General features: G+C 55.4%; 5 protein-coding genes across 5 annotated transcripts; 2 read left to right on the plus strand and 3 right to left on the minus strand.

Moving 5' to 3' along the window:
• Positions 1-2,248: 2,248 nt before the first annotated feature.
• Positions 2,249-2,634, plus strand: SLS55_010188 (uncharacterized protein; the record flags this gene model as incomplete). Its single annotated transcript, XM_066781577.1, has 2 exons — positions 2,249-2,254; positions 2,275-2,634. The coding sequence occupies 2 exons, from the start codon at positions 2,249-2,251 to the stop codon at positions 2,632-2,634; spliced, it is 366 nt and encodes a 121-aa protein (XP_066627860.1).
• A 1,212-nt stretch (positions 2,635-3,846) lies between these two features.
• Positions 3,847-5,932, plus strand: SLS55_010189 (uncharacterized protein; the record flags this gene model as incomplete). The annotated part of the gene is made up of 3 exons (XM_066781578.1): positions 3,847-3,854; positions 4,238-4,244; positions 4,499-5,932. 3 exons carry the CDS (start codon positions 3,847-3,849, stop codon positions 5,930-5,932), a joined length of 1,449 nt encoding a protein of 482 aa, XP_066627861.1.
• A 368-nt stretch (positions 5,933-6,300) lies between these two features.
• Positions 6,301-7,818, minus strand: SLS55_010190 (uncharacterized protein; the record flags this gene model as incomplete). Its single annotated transcript, XM_066781579.1, has 1 exon — positions 6,301-7,818. The coding sequence occupies one exon, from the start codon at positions 7,816-7,818 to the stop codon at positions 6,301-6,303; it is 1,518 nt and encodes a 505-aa protein (XP_066627862.1).
• A 5,285-nt stretch (positions 7,819-13,103) lies between these two features.
• SLS55_010191 (uncharacterized protein) lies at positions 13,104-14,247 on the minus strand (the record flags this gene model as incomplete). The annotated part of the gene is made up of 3 exons (XM_066781580.1): positions 13,104-13,134; positions 13,461-14,131; positions 14,203-14,247. 3 exons carry the CDS (start codon positions 14,245-14,247, stop codon positions 13,104-13,106), a joined length of 747 nt encoding a protein of 248 aa, XP_066627863.1.
• Positions 14,248-18,156: 3,909 nt separating this feature from the next.
• Positions 18,157-18,984, minus strand: SLS55_010192 (uncharacterized protein; the record flags this gene model as incomplete). Its single annotated transcript, XM_066781581.1, has 1 exon — positions 18,157-18,984. The coding sequence occupies one exon, from the start codon at positions 18,982-18,984 to the stop codon at positions 18,157-18,159; it is 828 nt and encodes a 275-aa protein (XP_066627864.1).
• Positions 18,985-19,146: the final 162 nt, after the last annotated feature.

The raw sequence follows: 19,146 nt of genomic DNA on the forward strand, positions 1-19,146 counted from the left end.
CTCTATATAGCCTGCCTTGTCCGCCTTTTTCACTGTTTCTCAGCCCTGCCTGGACACGTCTGCTCATATTTCATCGCATCAACGATTTACCTGTTATCCTGCGACAACGAGGGGCGGAGGACTGTACCCTGCAGGCGTCCGGGACCGCGCCAGCTGCCAAGAGCATTTCCACCTTGGATCTCAGTTGTCGGCCTTCTCACGTCAGTTTGATGTCGCTTACCTGTTTTCTCGTTACCAGCCCAGCAGCAAACAGAGATTTCTGGTCCTGGAGTGAAGCGTGACCACGATTCGAGCCGAAGCAGAGCAGTATACCTCGGAGTGAATCTCCCAGACGTAGAGGGCTGGCCTGACCCGCACAAGGACCAAACGGAGCTTTTACACCTCGATAAGGCGACCTGGACCTCGTTAACAACGCTAGACCTGTAAGTCATACTTAGAGATGTTGGAAAGCCAAATCCTTGCGCTTACAGTTTGCAGGTCATTCAATGCCCCCCAGTCTGATTGCTGGTCTCCTAACAGCCGAGCTGAACAACCGCAAAAATGCTCTGTGCAATTTGCATCTCAATGTTCCAAAACCCGGAGCTGAAAGGTCGCCATCACAAGGACATGAGAGACTTGACGAATGCAGCTGCCGTTGGCTGTAAAATATGCATCAACATGATCCGAGTGAGAGAACTGAGCGGGCCAGATGAAGCAAGTGAGGCAACAGCCCATCCATTCATGACGTATGAATTTCAAAAGTTGCCTCACAAAGATATCTGGTCAATTGTGTTCGTGTCCAGCATCACTTGGGTGAGCCGGTGGACCGTCAACATATTCCTGGCCAGCTCTCCGACCTTCCAGGTACCGGTGCACTACGCCAAGTTCCTCAACACGTCAAAGCTGGACTTGGAAAAAGAACCATGGAGAGTACGAGAAGATGGTTTCCCTAAAGCGTCTATTCCGCTCTCCACAGGTCATCCAGATGTTGGTCAGGTCGCTCTACGGTGGTTCAACACTTGTCGACTCGAACATGCGAATTGCGAAACTCACGATAGCTCTCGAAATCCTAACTGGTATCCCAAACGTCTTTTGGACCTCAGCGGGACAAAGAGGAGCCCCCATATTATCGAAACCGGTTTGGAACCTCCAAAGAATACATACGCCAGTCTGTCACATTGTTGGGGATCGCGTCCAACGTTCTTAACCCTTCGATCCGACAACCTTGAGCAATTCAAGAAAAAGATCCCATTCGAATCATTACCGAAGAACTTCCAGGATGCCATTGTCACTTGTCGCCGACTAGGAATAAAATATCTCTGGATCGATAGCCTCTGTATCATCCAGAGCGGGCACGGCTCCGAAGCGGACTGGCGCGAACACGCAGTAGATATGCGACAGGTCTATCTCAACTGCACTCTCAATTTATCCATCGACCGTGCGAGTGGTGCCGGAGAAGGGGCATTCACCACAAGAAACACAAATGCTCTGCAGCCTTGCCACGTGAATTGGAACTACTCCGGATCGGACCAAGCGCTTTGGACCGTGTATGGAGTTTTTGACACGGCCATAGGACTCCACGTTTTGCCACTTTCGAAACGCGCATGGGTGGCTCAAGAAAGACTGTTTTCTCCGAGAGTGCTTCACTTCGCTAACGACCGCATCCACTGGGAGTGCAGCAAAACGTCAGATTCTTCCGTTAACGAGTACTCCTTCCATTGCTACGGACACGACAGCTTCGGAAGGTTCAACGGTCTGGTTCCCCCTAGGTTTAAGCTCGGATCAAAGATCAGGGGGACTAATAGCGACATATTGGACTCTTCATGGTACAACAGCGTAGTTCTGTATACTGTGGGCAGCCTATCGTTTCCGGAAAAAGATAGGTTTATTGCTTTCGCCGGAATATCTCAGAAGTTGGAACAGATGTCCGACAGCCGCTACATTGCTGGGTTTTTCCATCATCAGCTACCTTGGGCATTGCTTTGGCAGGCACGCTACCGGTGGAGAGAAACTGCCAAGACGTACATGGCGCCCAGCTTTTCTTGGGCTGGCTTCCCCGGATCCGTGCAGCCTACCAGGCGCCGCTACTTGGAACGGGGACTGATCACCTCGGAACTGCTCGCAGAGGTCTGCGGTATACGTGTGGATTATTTGGACAAAGACAACAGACATGGGAAGGTTAGCTTCGCAGAACTCCAACTGCGTGGCTTACTACTTCCATGGTCATACGCAAACCATGGCCGGGAATTGTCGACAGATGATGTCATTCATGGATGTACGTCGTGCCCTACCCAGGCCGTGGAATTCATCTACGATAACGGAGCCTGGCAACCCGTCCCACACAACGAAATCAGGGACACTCAAAAGGCCGATGGTGCTCTCACAGTGCACCCCGACTACATCGAAGTGTTCGCAGATCATGCCAATCGGCTCTATATCTTCCCCATCATTGAGTGCATCCGAGACCGCGCATACGACTTTTTCGGTCCAGCGCAGCCCGACAGCAAACATCATCCAACCTCTAACGGACTCATTCTGAAGCAAACTGATCGCGAGGGCGAGTACGAGCGCGTAGGGGTGTACCACGCCCCTCACCTTCTTGGAAAGTCGGCCATGCGGGCGGGACACCCGAAACGACTGGTCAGCATCATCTGACTGCACCGAAGAAACACAACCACCATCTCTGCGCGGCACCACCTCTCTAGTTTCCCCGCTATCAGCATTGCGTTATTGTTCTCAAACGAGTGGACTCATACAGACAAGTTCTTCCTCCCCTCACGCATCAACCACTCTGCTCCAAACGCCAAAGAGCAATCGGATTCACCTCCGTGGATGCGCTCAACCATCAGGATCTGGAAACCCGCCGGAGGAAAGCACAAGGAGAACACGGGACGGAACCTCTCGTTCTGCTCAGACGGTGGTTTGCTGGTGCGTGTCTGGTGCAGCTTGTGGGGAGCGCCGCGAGGCCGATCAGCACGGGGCTGATGACGTTGGTGGTGATGTGGCGCTCGTTGCCCTCGGCGGTGGCCCAGCCAAGCTGGCTGAGCATCCCGGCGTTCTGGATGGGGGCGTCGAGGCGGTCGAGCGCCTGCACGCGCGCGCCGAAGGATTTGACGGACTGGAAGTCAGAGAGATCCAACGGCCATACGTCAAGGCGGCTGGGCGATCACTGGTGTGGCCGCGATGACCTGATCCACGGCAGCGGCGCCCTTGGCTGGCGGCCGCACGGCGAGAATGACAAGCGCGGCGTCGAGCCGGATGAGGTGCTTGACGTCGACGGCCTCGAGCCCCGGCCCGGTGTTGGAGCCGGTCACGATGACGACTTGGTTGGAGAAGTCGGACTGTGGATGGGGCAGCTGGACGGACAGCTGGGAGTAGAGGAAGGTAGACGTCCAATCTAGCTCCGGACTCGGTACGTACGGACAAGCAGCGGACCGAGAAAGCGGACCGAGGGACGGCGGCTTGTGGCGGGGCGCCGCTTCGGGTCGACCCGTCGATTTCCCCGCAATCCTCTGAGGGGTTCTTGGGCAGGGTATGGTGGTGGGTAGTGCGTGGATGTTGTGATACGAAGGTATGGTTATTGTTTGAAGCGGAAGTAGCTCGGTGTTCAGGGATGGGAATAAACAGAATTTCCCAAAGTCTGGGTTGTCAACTGATGCAGGTCGTGGCCTTGCGCGACCTGGGCTGGCTGGAGGATGGAGTTGCCTTCTCGCTGCGCACTGCGCTTATTCGACGCCGATTCTGGCTGCCCCTCTTGTAGACCGTCTTCAAGGAAATTTTCCTCGAGGCCAGATACCTCTTACTGTCTGAGGTCTACACTTTGACCATCCGCGTCCACCCTCACAGTGGAGGTGTTGTCGGTGAAAAATGCAGCTGTCCGCTGAAAGTCCGGTTAAAGTGGGCGGATCTTGCGCTCCGTATCGTATACATTACTTCCGCAGTCCCTCCTCCGCTTCGGACCCTGGTCCTACGCCACGGTTTCGCCGAAGAATAACAACAATTACTCCATTTCGCTAGTTAGAGCGAGGCTTGATGATTACATGCATATCCGCTGGCGTCACATTCGACGTCGGTTGCCTTTATTAGCAGGAGCTTCAAGTGCGCAAAAGATGCTGCGGATTTCCCACGGGAATTCTGATACACCGTGTCTTCCGTGATTGGTCGTATTCTCCGATGACCGCGGATTATTGCTGGTTCAACTACCTTGACAGGCTCCCGTTTACATCACGACCAAACTTCGACTTCTCTCTCCACCCAGCAGTAAGGTATAAGTCTCTTCGTCCGTCAGCTTTGGACACCTTGAGCAGCAACCACATCCTCTCCTGCCGACGAGTCTTCTGCCTCTCTGCTCTGAACCATCTTGTTTTATTCAAAGCCAAGCATGTCTTCCCGCCACTGCCCCGGCGCCGCACCCTTCAAGCTTCATCTAGTGCTTGCTGCACTTATGTGGACCTGGGCTTTCAGTTCCCGAGCCAGTGCTGACGATTTTCGACCCACTTTTCATTTCGTCCCAGAGCAGAATTGGATGAACGAGCCCAATGGCTTGATCAAGATTGAATCCACATGGCATCTTTTCTTCCAGCATAACCCCACCGGCAACTTTTGGGGTAACATCGTTTGGGGCCATGCAACCAGCACGGACTTGGTCAGCTGGAGCCATCTCCCGGTTGCTCTCGGAAACGAGGACGGCATTCAATCATTTACGGGAACTTCTTATTTCGATGACGCAAACGCATCTGGTCTGGGCACCGAAGACCGCCCACCATATCTTGCATTCTTCACCGGCTACTTTCCCGACACCGGCGTTCAGGATCAGCGACTTGCGTTTAGCCTGGACCAGGGTGCTACTTGGACCAAGTTCGAGGGAAACCCGGTCATATCTCAGGAGCAGGAAGCACCGCACGACACAACAGCCGGCTTGGAGACACGGGACCCAAAGGTCTTCTTCCACAATGCAACGGGGGAATGGGTCATGATTCTCGCGCACGGGGGACAAGACAAGTTGACGTTCTGGACATCTCCTGACACGAAAGAATGGACTTGGCAAAGCGATCTTACCTCCGAGGCTGTTCCCGGGCTTCCAAGCAACGTTACGGGCTGGGAAGTTCCTGACTTCTTCCAACTCGCCGTCGAGGGTTCTACGGAGAAGAAATGGGTCATGTTGGTCACTCCTGCCGAAGGGTCTCCCGCTGGTGGTAACGGAGTGTTTGGAATCACTGGATCATTCGATGGTACCACGTTCACGGCGGACCCGGTTGACCCTGCCACCATGTGGCTTGATTATGGAAGGGATTTTGATGGTGCTCTGAGTTGGGAAAACGTACCCACGTCCGATGGGCGGAGGATAATTTCCTCGGTGATGAACAGCTACGGCGACAAGCCACCGACAACTACGTGGAAGGGCATGCTTTCGTTCCCGCGCACATTGAAGCTCAAGGAGATTGGCCAAAACCTGCGGTTTCTGCAGCAACCAGTTGAGGAGCTGGACGCGGCTAGCACAACAGTCACACATACCACAAACGAGACCCTCGCTCCTGGGCAAACACTACTTTCGAGCGTTCACGGGCGGGCGTTAGACGTCCGCATGTCTTTTATTCCGAGCGCGGACTCCACGCTATCTCTTTCGGTCCGAAAAGGCGAAACCGAAGAGACAGTCATCATCTACGCCCATTCTAGTGAGACTGTTTCGGTCGATCGCCGCGCGAGCGGTGATATTTCCTGGGACCCGGCTGCAGGTGGTGTTCACTCTGCTTCTTTGTCACCCGACACAAGCGGTGTAGTCCGACTGCGGGCCTTGGTAGATGAGTGTTCCGTGGAGGTCTACGGCGGAGAAGGCCAGGTGGTGATTTCCGATCTTATATTCCCCGCAACAGCTTCCGACGGCCTCTCCTTGACCACAGCTGACGGAAACGTGAAATTGCTGGAAGTGGAAGTGCTCGAGGTTTCGCTGTAGTGGGGATTTACCAGTGTTACGGTTGAGCCTGACGCGTGGCTCATTCGGTTATAGTTCTACCAGTCCTTCGACTTATGCTGCTGAGAGCACATTACTGTCCTCTTTCTTCTTTAAAACTTCCTCCTGAACCTTAGTCAATCATTGTCGTCGTAGTTATCACACTTTACTTTTGTTATCACCGTGCCGATGGTTGCGGTATTTAGTGATGTTATCATTCTGCTCCGTCTCCTCGCTCCAAGACGCTTCTACTCGAATAGCCTCTCGTCTGGTATAAAAGAAGTAGATACTAGACTGGGAAAGTTTACTAAAAGCCTAAGATACAACGGTTACGCCAACCGTACTTACACCCCCTTCCCCGCGCCGCCGACCTACGGCAACGGAATGCTCTGATCGTTCGTCGTAAACATACCCAGCGGGTCCACCGCCTTCTTAATCTCCTTCATCCGCGGGTAGTTCGCGCCATACAAGCGCTCGCTCCACTCGGCCTCGCCCAACTCGGTATCGCGATAGTTCACAAACCCACGCACGGGCACGCCCTCGGCGCCCAGCTGCTCCAAGAACGGGCGGAAGCCGGCCTGCATGTACTCGACGCCGTCGGCGGGCCACTCGGCCAGCCCGGTCTGCAGGCGGCCCTCCCAGCGCACCAGCCACAGGCTGTCGGCGTGCGCGAACGACGTGTCGCCGTCTTCGATTTCCCGCGCCACGCTCCCGCCCCACAGATCCAAGAAGCCGAATTTGGTCAGATCCGTCCTGTTGAACGCGAGCGTCGTGTGCTCGTACAGCGCGCGCGCCGACTCCCGCGTGAAGCCGCCGTCGCCGCCGCGCAGCACGACGGCCTGCAGGTACATGTTGCGCGGCGGGAAGGTGTCGGCGGAGCCGTTGAGGGCGGGGCTGGCGATGACCTCCATGCTCCAGAAGTCCTCGACGGCCGTCGCGAGCGTGATGTTGGCGGGGAGGGCACTCAGCAGCGGCGCGATGGTGGCGTTGAAGTCCGCCGGGTCGCCGTAGAAGTAGCCGGACCCGGTATACGGCGGCGCCGTCAATGACCAGCGCAGCGCGAGCGTGTCGGGGGCGCTGGTCTGCGCGTAGTCCTGCACCGCCAGCAGCGCGTCGACGCCCTGGTCGAGGCTGGTGTCGGCGGGCAGCGTGATGGTGAAGTTGGTGACGTGCGAGTGCGCGGGCGCCCACGTGTTCGTCGTGAGCGAGAGGATGATGCCGTAGCTGGATCCCGCGCCCTGCGCCGCCCAGAAGAGGTCGGGGTTCTCGGCGCGCGAGGCGGTGACGACGGTGCCGTTGTACAGCATGTACTCGACGGCCGTCAGGGCGTCCATGGGCGTGCCCAGGAAGCGCGACGTCGTGCCGAAGCCGCCGCCGATGGACGAGCCCGCCAGCCCGACCCAGTTGGCGCGCACGTGCGGGAAGTGCCGGCCGTGGTTCGTCCAGAGCCAGGTCGCGACGGGGCCGACGCGGCTGCCGCCGCCGTAGGTCAGCGTCTCGCTGACCTCGTCGTAGCTGATGGCCGTGAACTTCGACATGTTGATGACGAGGGCGCCGTCGTTGCCGCCGAGCCCGTACGCCCCGTACGAGTGGCCGCCGTTGAGGGCCGACACCTTGAGCGAGAACTGCTGGGCGCAGGAGAGCGCGGTCGCGATGTCGTCGGTCGTCGACGGGTGCACGACGGTGATGGGCTTGGGCGTGATGCGCAGTGCCCACGGCGATGTCTCGTTGGCCCAGCTGGGCTCGCCGTCGAAGGTGGCGCTAACCTGGCCGAGGCATTCTTCGAGCGATGCTGCTTCTTGGGCCCAAGCGGTGGCGGTGGTGCTGGCGAAAAGGAGTGACTGGATCAGCAGCTTTTTGAGGCTGCCGAGCGAACGGGATGAGTCCATGGTGGGGACGCGGCGATGGGACAGTGAACGAGTGTGGGGGGAGTTGATGGGCTTGCAAATCGAACCAGCATCCATTATTTAAGGGCGGATGAAGAGCCAAGTTCAGGCCGGTGATACTGAATCAGTCGAAGTGAGTGTTATTGTCTATAATACTTGGCAGGAGCGACGACGGCGAACAAGAGCGACTCTTGCTGGGATGTGATTCTGAGACTTGCATCGCTTACGTTGATGTTTCTGTCTCTATTCATGCCCAGGGTGCCCGGCAGGGTGGGTGCTTCTGGCATCACTATATTTCATCGCGGCAGTCAGTATTGTGGAAGGAATGGCAGTCGTATGCGTAGCATACAGCGCCCTGGGTACCTGGTTGTATATGGGGGAACAGGGCTGGCAGTCTTGGCTCAAACATTAGTAGATGCGCTGTTACAAGTTGAGACGATCTAGCTAGTCAGATACGTAGTCAGGCAAACGAAACAAAGCGGCCCGCCCGTGGACCGATGCGTAACTTTCCGCACCACTATGCAGACAGCGTCCCTGAGTCGGCAGAGTAGAATATTTCCCACCATACGGAACCGGCTGTTGGGCTGGCGAAAATCACATGGAGATTTGCATTTGCTGGGCGATCATGAAACGGGAGTGGCGTTGCTGAAAGCTGGGGGCCCGGGCGTTCCGTGGGCATCCGCGATGACGCATTCCATTATCGAGAAGACCCCGCTTGGAACAATTCGATGGTTATCGGCATACCCTTCGAATAGCTGGTAGAGTCACTGATCAGAAGTGCTTTCGGGAGCTGTGGCGACAAGGGGCTCTCTGGGAACCAGGACAAGTATCGCGCTAAGCTTTTGAGGTCCGTCCGTCTCTTTTTGGCAAGAAGGACTTGTTCGAGTGGAAGTACAGGAACCCCGTGCAGCAATCTACCTGCTCGAACATGTTGCGTCAGGGTCAAGCTCCTGTGTAGTATTTCTGAATCACCGCGTTGTATGTGACAACGATGGTAAGCGATAACAATACTCTAACCGAAAGGAGAAGGCGAAAGGCTGAACTTCAAAGCAAAGAGGAAAAGTGAGTGTCGATCTTAACCATCCGCGGATAAGAGGGAAGCACTAGAGCCCAAGGAAGCCAAGAACTTCACCAAGGCACTACCCACGTAAGCGATGCGGCTCGATTCAGTAATGAAACACAAGGCAACTTAATCTTTCATTTCGTCTCCGCATCCGGAAGCAGTGCTAGTCCAATCCGCGATTTTGAACAAAGACGAACGATCCAAACCACCACAGCGGGCGATGAAAGAATTGGCCAGCCCGCATCTGCCTTCACTCTTTCCATGAGGAGTTGAAGACAATGCACCTTCTGTTACTCTGTCACCCCCTGTGCTACCAGCATTAGCCAGCGCAGTTGGCGGACTCGGCCAGCGGCATTGCGGTAAGCAGGGGCTACTTACGCCGCTGCATATCGTCGGGTTAAAACCGGCGCCCGCAAGCATGTTAATCGTCGACGCAACCATAGACCTCGCAGTACCTTTTGACTTCTTATGGACAGAGGTTCTTCGAGAGTTTCAATTTGTTCTGTTGCGTCCCTGTCGTCTTGCATATAGGCTACGTAAAGGCCAGTCCAACTGAGTTTGTAGGACTTGTTTGAACCTCCACACATCTGGCAGGAGCTTGACCAATTCTCGTTTTGCAACAATGACTGGAGAGCTGTCCGGCCATGCTTAGCGAGTTCATGAATGACGATTTTTTCGGCAGCCAGCAGCTCTCTTGTCCTGTTGTTCTCTTTGTTGTGAATGCGTGCAAACAACAAAGACTTTCCAAGTCAGCTTTTATCAAGCATGCCACGCCCCGAGCGAGACTGCATTGCTCCATCCATTGCCATCGTCGTAGGTGCTGCGTACTACAGGTTTCCAATGCCAAAGCCCGACAATTTTCACCATGTGGACGGCCACACCAGAAGTGGAAGACACTTTGGTATAGCCGACCCTCCCACCCACGACAAAGCGCCCGTGCGACAGCAACCTCGCCGACGCAAGACAGCCACCGCGCCTCGCACTGCCCAGGTCCCATCTACTACGCCCCGTACTGTCCAAGCCCCATCTACCGCGCCTCGCATTGCCCCAATCCCATCTACCGCACCTCGCACTGCCCCAACCCCATTTCCCGCACCTCACCTTCCCCAGAACCCGGGCAGAGGCGCCCGATATCCGTCAGGTCTTCTCCCGCTGCCCGGCGCAAACCACACTTATCAGTCCTCGTCCAGTGGGCATGAAAGCGATGACTACACAGGCTCTAGTTCGGGAATCGGATCACGAAGCGAGCATTCGTCGAGAGAAAGTACGCCCTCAGGCTCGAGCGACGACAACGAGGAAGATGAGGAGGTCGAACAAGAGGAGGACGGGTATCGCATCTGGTCCAACAAACACACCCTCATCATGCACTTCATCGTAGGCAGCGAGCTCATCCACTCCGCCACCGACACCATGCCCCGCCTGATGAAAACCAGGCCAACCCGGACCCTGACGACGTCGCGGACGCCATCCGACAACAACAGCTGCCGCCTCCTCCCGCACCAGTACGTCACCACCACCACCACCGCCACCCTCCACACCACGTCTACGAGAACAAAAACACACAGCGGCTGCCCCGTCTCCTCCCCCGACTTCGAGTGGATATGGGACGTCGCCGACCCGCGCCGCGTCTTCTTCGAGCCCACCTCGGACGCCGCTTCCGAAGTCGCCACTACCCCCAGCGGCTCCGCTGACTCACACTCCGCCGCTGCCGCTGCCGCGAGAGGAGAACGGGCAGAACGGGCGGAACAGCAAGACCAAACCGCCCCCGCCGCCGACCTCAGTTGCCAAAACACCGTCGACGCCCGCAAACGCCGCTACGCCCGCCTGTGGCACGCGGACCGCGCGCCCGGCCATCCTTTGGCCATGAGCGCAGAGCAGCTGGCGCATATCTCGGAGCGCATCGACGACGCCGCGGCGGCGGTGGTGGTGGGTGAGTGTTTGAAGGAGGGGGAGGCGCGGCGCCCCGGGGGGGTTGGGGCCGCGGGGGCTGGGAGTGAGGGAGGTGGGTGGTTCGTGTGGCTGCGCGAATGGCTTGGGTGATTGTACTAAGGTGGTGGGGTGATGTGTTGAAGCGGTGACGAGTGCTGTGGTGACTGTTGGGAGGCTTCGATGTGGAGGTAGACAGGGGACGTTAGTCATAAGGCGGAGGCCTCCCCGCCCCGCTCCGAGGAAATGAGTTAATTGCCGCCATGTAACACCAGTGGTGAAATGATATTTATGATCTAAGCGAAAGGGGAAGGCGGGAGGTGCTTGTTGGACAGCTCGTTTGTCTCCGGGTATTTGCGGCGTGCGGAGGTTCTGATTGGCTGCTTCACGGACGTGGCGCTGGAAGACAAACGGTGGCTCAGATACTCTATGAAGCTGAAGCACGGCGCTAGTAGCTATACAAATGGAGCTTCGCGTAGTGTTGATGCTAATCTATGCTTCTGTTATGTTGAGCAGGTGGGCGATAGAAGAGCCGTAAACATTTGTCTCCGCTCGATGCTGGTGCTCACAACAAGGAATCTATACAAAATCTTTTGCAATTCAAGGAATCAACGGCATGCCGCCTCTCCAGTTTGCCATGCGCCCCCAAGCTGGCCAAACAGCCGGCGTACAGCGAATTCGAACTGGCGTCGTTTCGCCCGTACTCCAACGTTCATGAACACCCCGTCTGCCCCTCAACACATGCGCAGCAACAGTCCTCGCACCCTCGAAAATTCCATGCACTACTCTCCCATCTCGACTCTGGTTGACCGGCCGTCAAGCTGCTGGAGTAGTCCGACTCCTACCCATTAAACCCCAGAGGTTTCAACTTGCTGCGCCGCCTCACGCAGAGCTGGCTTCGGCAGCCGCACTTCGCGACGAAACCACGTGCATCCTTCGATTCGGTCCTCCAGCTAATTTGGTTCGAGGAGTTATATCTGTCCTAGGGCAGCAGCAGTCGAAGATCCTCGAGGAATTCCCCAACGACTTGGCGCGATGTAGCCAGACTCAAGTGGGGCGGACTTAACTGCCGGGTGTTGGGCCTCGGATTTGGTGGAAGACGAAACGAATTTAACGATATACCTAAGTAGCTATTAACAGGCCAGATGTAATGCTGCCTGAAGAGTTATCGGTGACCTCCAAGATAGGATCGATGTAACCAAGGCTAACGTCTACGTTGTCAAGTTCGAAAAATACGTGGGCATAGGATTTCAAATGGTCGCAACGCAAAGTTGAATGAAGAGTATGCGCGGTCACTGCGGAGCTGTCCATGAACATAAGTATCTCATATTTCAAGAAGAGACTTGAGTCAAGGTAGATTTGGCGTACTCCTGGCGTGAAAAATCTAGAAAAGATGTGCGTGGCATTGAAGTGCATAAGAAGATGGAGCAAACACTCACGGATAGATCCATTACACTACTCTAGACAGATCGTCTTGAAGACCCGTTCAGCATGAACCCAGTCTTCAAGGAAAATCCAGCCAGCGCTGATTCGACGTGCAAAAGATGTCTCCTCCGATGAATCGATGAGCAGAACATTTACTGCTGGCCAGCTCTTGTAAAGTCCCTCTGCGCGGATACCCGATGTGACGCAAAACTCGCCCATCTCCCTGTCATCACTTCCCCACTCCCAATCATCTCGACCAAACGCGTGTTTCCATTGCGATAGGGAAATTGCCATAAACTCGAATGATCCCCCCGTTTTGTTTGAATTAATTTCCAGAGTGGCATCTTCAGTCACTCTAAGATGCTCTGTGTAAACACGTCCTATGCTCTTCCCCTCAGAGTTGATAACGTCCAAGCCATTGTCTGTCTGCCAGTAGTAATCTTTGGCCTTTGAGACTTTGAAAAAGGCAGTTTGCGCACGGGTAATGAGGACGCCGGGTTGTAGCTGATCAGCCAGGCCTTGGTCTGCTTGCTTGAGCCCAATATTGTAGTCCCGGTAAGTCTCCAGTACGTCCCTTCTCGAGTCTCTGATCTCATTCCAGACATCCTCAAGGCGTGGCCATCGAGCCAAAATTTCTGATTTGCAGTCTTCAGAGACTTCCTGAAACTTCTGCTGCATGATCTCTGGGGGTACAGCTTCAAGGCACCCTTTCCACCACGCAACAAGCAGGGCCAGTTGCGGGCTATGGCTCTCGTCAAGATCGAAGTGTGATTTGACAGGCAGAAGCTCTCCGTTTTGATCTTTGTATGCCCACCGAACGAGAGTCCCTTTGAATGCAAGGTAAGACCGAATCGCAGGAATTCTGACCTTCTCGCTAGCTGAAGCCCATGACCAGGAAGGAAAGCCTGGCCTCGTGAGTACTGGACCATCTGGCCGTGCTTCCGAGCAGCTCCAAAGCATAGCTTGGTCAAAATCAATTTCTGGGAGTCCATACAACCCCATGTTCCCATCGTAGAGCGAGGTCATGATGCCTGCAAAAGCATTCAGAATATCTGACTGATGGGTGAGAGACCGGGTCGTGTATGACTCCAGGTGCGGGACAAAATCATCAAATGTTGTTGTGCCCTTGATGTTCGAATGAAGCCGAAAATGTATCATCATCATTTGGTCGTAGAACGTTGCTCCCCCTCTTTGTCTTGAGTACTTGTCTTCTCGCCGATCGAGATCCCACCCCCCCTGGCTATCTTCGAAGAAAGTCTCAAATGGGGTGAAAATGAGCTTCCTCCTGGAAAGCACGGCCTCCTGATATGTCCAGCCGCGTTTGAACCAGGTCGTGTTTTTCAAAAGCGATCTGAAGTCTGGGTACGCGTTGGTAAACTCGAATCCGAACATTGTTTCTTTGCTCTGAAGGCTCTTGCGGTTGGTGGTTACGCCCGGAATCGGTTCGTGCATGCTAGATCCGCTAGCATTGATAAGGGTGAGTTCAGCTGACGAGTAGATAACGGCCATTGCGTTGATTTGATCTTGCTTCTCCGGATGCCCCTCATCTTGGATGATGCAATACCGATCCACCCACAGATACAGATAGTCAAGCTTCTGGCAGATTTTGATTGCGTCCTCAATACCTCGAGGAAGTCTTTTCAGACCGTCGGGCTTTTCAAACTCCGCCTTATTGTCTTCCAGTAGTCCATCCTCTTCTTCGACGCAAGCTCCCCAGACATAACTAAGAGCAACAAACTTTGTACCCGGTTCAATTATAGAGATGACTCGTCGGTCCTTTACGTGGATCAGTCGGAATCCACTGGGAAAGTGCTTCGAGTCTTTGGACTTTTCGTAGCCCCTTTGGTGGTCTGGAATCCATTTCCGCATCCGGTCCCAGCTTATCCAGTCCTCAACGATCGGCTTTGGTGCAAAGGGTGTATGCGGAGACTCTGGTCTCTCATCCGGAAAGCATGGTGTCGTATTCAACTGACTTGGAATTCGTGTGAACGGAACTTCAGCGTACACGAGTAGTCCATTTGATCCGTGTAGCGTTCCCCATAATAACGCTTTAAAGCTCCCCCCGTCAGTTGACTGGTTCAACTCTAGGAGAATGGAGATGTCGCGCCATGCAATCTTGTCTTCACCAGAAACAATCAGGCATGATCGAACTGCATTTGCCATGATCCTGCAAAATTTACAGTCGCGATTTTTTGTGTTGATCGCAAGCCAACTGCGAGTGGTGGTCTCATCAAGATTCATCCAAAGCCTTTCGAGTGTACTTTGAAGACATGCCAGGAGATGGTAGAGTCGAAGATGCTGGCAGAATACACAGAGAAGTTCTGGTCCAGGCTGAGAAGGACATGTGCCGCAAGAGCTGTGGAAAAGAAATTCTGCTTTCTTGTCACGACCTTCGTAGGATGGCTTTCCGTTGTAGTCTGACAGAATGAGAAAGGAGCAGAGGGTACGCTCAGGTTCTCCGGTTCCAGGATAGGTTTCGGGTACTCGAGGGCAGACGGCGCTTTCAATTCTGTTTTCTTGCGCGGCAGTGCGTGTTTGCTGGACTGGAAGGTCGTCTTCGGACTCCTGGGAAGAGGCATTTCTTTTGACCGTGTCATCATGCGTGCAGGTGTATGGCCGTTGATTCGATAGGAAATGAACCTCATTGGAAGTGCTCGATTGTTGATCGAATGAGGAAGGTCCCTCATCGGATGTAGGCATCTTGCCGTCGACAATGATGCTCATGTGCTGATGGTTCTGAAAGGTGAATCAAAACTGTCAGACCGCGGGCACAGTTAAAGCTACTCACACGTAAACTCTGTAGGATCGCCGATCCAGGATGCGCGACTAATGGTAAACCTGTGACCTAGCTCAGCTCATGCGGTGGCTGCAGCAAGCCAAGATGTGGCGTTTCCCATGTTATGTGAGCTCGGGTTTCCGCGAACTGCTGATTCGTTATGTCTCACAAGCCATCTGTACGCCTCCACAATCAACCTAGGTGCTTAGTGACGAGGAACGTATGTCAGCAATCCACGGCAGCTCCACCGGCCACTCAACTGTATGCTTTGACATCCAATTTGGCCGCTGGAAATACGTGGCATCTCGCTAGCGTCATCTTCTGCACCTTATCTGCACGTCATCACCTTATCCATTTCCCCATCTTGGCATCTCCTTCTCCTTGACCAATCACTCCAGCCGCCTCGTCACCACTTCCACAGCCAGAGCCCTGCCAACCATAGCCACCGCGCGTCCACAAACTGCAACCTCGACTCACACTGTGCCTCATTGGGAAGCAAGCTGCACGAGTATCCGGAGTGAAAAAGTAGGGTGTGTTAGTTGGCAGCAATACAAGTCGAACAGGTTCGCCATGACCGCATCCGTGGGTAGGTCTGGAACGAGCACTGCGGGGTAGCGGGTTGGCAGCTCCCAAACCGAGATTGGGGAGGTAGGCGATTCAACGAATGAGAGACGAACGCGTGGCAGATAGGGAGGACAAAAAGCGCGATGGATTTTTGCCGGGTTTAAAGATCCATTGCAACGTGTGGTGCGTATCGACCTGCACGTGGTCCAGGGAATCCTCGCAGCAGAAACTTGGCGAGTCTTTCGAAGAGATGGCATGAAATCTTTACCGCAAGCCGGTCGCACTCGCTCTATACCTGCTCTAAGCGGCGCTATTATTCAGCCGTGCACATGCTACAGCAGGCGACGGAAGAATTGGGCCCTCGAAGCTCCCTTGAAGCCGCTACTATACTTTCTACGTGGATAGTTGAATCCAAACTTATGATGTAGATGCAAACCTTGACTACGCGCAAATGCGTTCGGATCTTGGATTCAACTACCTATGAGCATGGTGCAATATCCTTAAGAGGAAGATGCAGGTCGGCCCAGTTATTTCGCCACCTACAACGAAGCTAAGCAGATGGCAGCGATCTTAGCGTACAAAGTCTAATTCAACCACGGCCGATGAGCTTGCACGGCATGCCCTGCAGGGTAGCATGTACCTCCGAGCTGATATCGTCGTATGCATCTGCTCTCCGCCCCGGAGACGCGGCGCGGGGCACGAGGTGGGCTATACCAACGTGGCGATGGGAGGTTTCAGGCGGTCAGCTCGCCGAAAAGCCAGCCTACAGGGCAACACCTCCGCCGCGCGCTCGCGTCGGTTCCCCTCTTTTCCCCGTCACGCCACGAGCCACCGCGCTGAACGAAGCCGCCAGGCCGTCCTTCGAAGCCGCCGACCACAACGCAATGCTGCATGGCGCGAAGAAGGTAGGACCAACGAGGTCGTTGTTATGCAGCCTACAGCGAAGAGCCGGCTCACCGCGAGAACAATGGGTCAAAAGTCGTTGCGGTCGGTGTCAAGCGATGCACACGTGATAGTCGATGATGCTAGATATACGTACGGTCTGCAGGCACGCAGATGGTTCGCCTCTGTGCCTCTGCTCACCGAATCCAGTGGAGATAGGTATTATGGGGCATCGGAAATCGCTCCGAAGGTTTCGCGCTTGACGTCGTATATTTCCCCAGTAGGCTTAGGCACTCAGCTTCCTCTAGCCGATACTGAGATCTGATAAATGGATTGCGCAAACATGATGCCGTCTCGAAGGTGGGCCCGCCTCCTCGTCGACGCAACGTATAGGCTCCAACAACCGGTCCATATATACGAGTCTCCCCTCACACTTCTTTAGCAGCAAACTCCATGCATTATCCTGTCACCCTGCCTAAAGGTGCAATGCATGTGCTGGTGCGTAACTCATATCCTGGCTGTCTCGGCAAGCGGGGAACGTACTTACTCAACTACAGTCTCGATCTTTGACACTGTCCCAGCGATCTCAATGGACGGATCCCACATGGCCGCACTTTCTAGGCGTCTCATCGTTTTTGGCAGTACCGCTTTCGGGCCCACGCCCATACCTCCACGCCCAAACACGAATCGAGACTGCGCAGATAATCCTTAACAGCCGGTCGCTACGCCCGATGAAATTCAGGCGTAAAGGCACGGATCTTATGAAGCCTGGAGCGAAGGTAGCATTCTAGGACGAGACATGTAACGCAGGTCGAAGAACTGGAAGCTCGGATGGTATGCCTGCCTCAGTCCTCGGTAAACCGGAATGGTGTGCACATAGCCCACGGAAAACCTGCCTGGCCTGGCCAACCACTACCGGACGCACTTCATGAGACGTGGGAAAGAGCCAAGGTATCGAGGACAACCCTGCAGCATCGTAATAGAGTAGGCGCCGCTGAAGAGCAAGGCGTCGGAATCAGTTCCGAACAGGTGATCTACCTACAAGCCGTCGGAGTCGTTCCCGTATAGACATCACCACTCTGTTGTAAGTCTGTACGAACCAAGCGGCCTGATATCCACTCGGCTGTCCATGGCCCCACTGGCCTGTTGCAACGCGCTGACGTCTTGCAATGCGGCGGCTAACAGGAAGCCGAGGCCACCGTCTCACCTTATAACCCGTATTGTTCCCGTTCATCTCTCGGTTTCGGACACCGCCCCTACCGCGGTCCCCGCCGCCACATGGATCACTCTCGGCTGATTATCGCCTTCACTGGACCAGCTGGGACGTCTCGTCTCTCTATATGTATGCCGTATACCCAAAGACTGAGCGGCTCACTCACACTTCCGCATATACAATCATCACAACTTGGGCCGGTCGAACCCGCCAGCGTCATACAGGATACGTGCGATGGATTTCGACAAAGGATATATCATGTAGGTGCCCATTACAGAAGCTGTGGAAGACTTTAGTCTAAAGCCGGATAGCTCACTAGCATGAGGGAGGCGACTTGCTCCTGTTCAACTCCAACATCACCAACCCATTTTCCGCCCGCGTAAAAATCCCAAACACCACCAACGCCGAAAACACACGACCGCGTGCTGGAGTCTCTGCGCTCGCCGTCCATGCCCCACCCAACTCCAACAGAAAGAACGAGAAGAACCAAAGCTACGACTCCGGCAGTCCCTCCGCCGACGACCGCCCACCCCCTCCGCGCGCCCTATCCCTTACCCTCTCCGCCTCCCTCGCCACATACTCATCCACGGGGCGGAACCCGCAATCCGCGTGCCGCAGCACCAGCTCCTTCAAGCCATAAACAGCATCGTGCAAGCCCGCCAGCTCCGCGCGGAGCAGCCTGTTCTGGCCCGACAGCTGCCGGTGGCGGTCTTCCAGCCGCGCGGTCCAGGTCTTCCGCTTCTCCCGGCACCGCGTCGCCGCCGTCCGGTTCTTCTCCAGGTTCGCCTCGCGCCGGGCCCGCGCGGAGGGCGTGTCGTTGGCGGAGGAGCGGGGGGGCGAGGGATAGCGCCGCCGCTGCTGTCGTTTCGTGTTGGGGTTTCCGGTGTAAGGCCTTTTGCGCGCGTTGCTGGCGCTGTCCGGTGGTGGTGGCTGGTCGGAAGGCTGGTGCTGGCCCGGGTCGCATGATGTCGTCGTCGTCGTCGTCGTCGTCGTCTCTGGGCTGGTTGTGGCGTCCGCCGGGCTCGCCGTCGTCTTCAGCAGCGGGTCGTCGTCGAGATGGTATGGAGAGAGGATACAGCCGCTGTCTCGACGCGCCGAATCGTCGGCCGGAATGCCGGCATCTTGGCCGTTGAGTTGCGCCGCGAAGCCCTCGCCGGGGCCGACGGGAGGGGGGTTGGATGGCTTGGAGAAAAAGACTTCGTCGAAGATGCCGGCGAAGGGATCGGAGAGCAGCGTTGGATCTGCACCGTCGTCGAATTCCGGCCTGAAGGCTTCGGAAGGAGGGAGGGAGATGTTTGAGGCGCCGACTATGGACGCCATCGGTGCCTTGCAATGACGAGGTCGTGCTGGAATCGCACTGCCGAGGAGAAATATTAATGGCGAGCGGGGTAAGTGGTGTGGTAAGCTCTGTGTTAGACTTTCGCGCTGACACACCGACAGATGGAGTGATTTTGTGATGCTGGGTGGCGAAAGTATTCGACT

The sequence above is a fragment of the Diplodia seriata genome (genome assembly GCF_021436955.1).
Source record: "Diplodia seriata strain FDS-637 chromosome Unknown scaffold_12, whole genome shotgun sequence".
In the NCBI taxonomy this organism is placed as follows: domain Eukaryota; kingdom Fungi; phylum Ascomycota; class Dothideomycetes; order Botryosphaeriales; family Botryosphaeriaceae; genus Diplodia; species Diplodia seriata.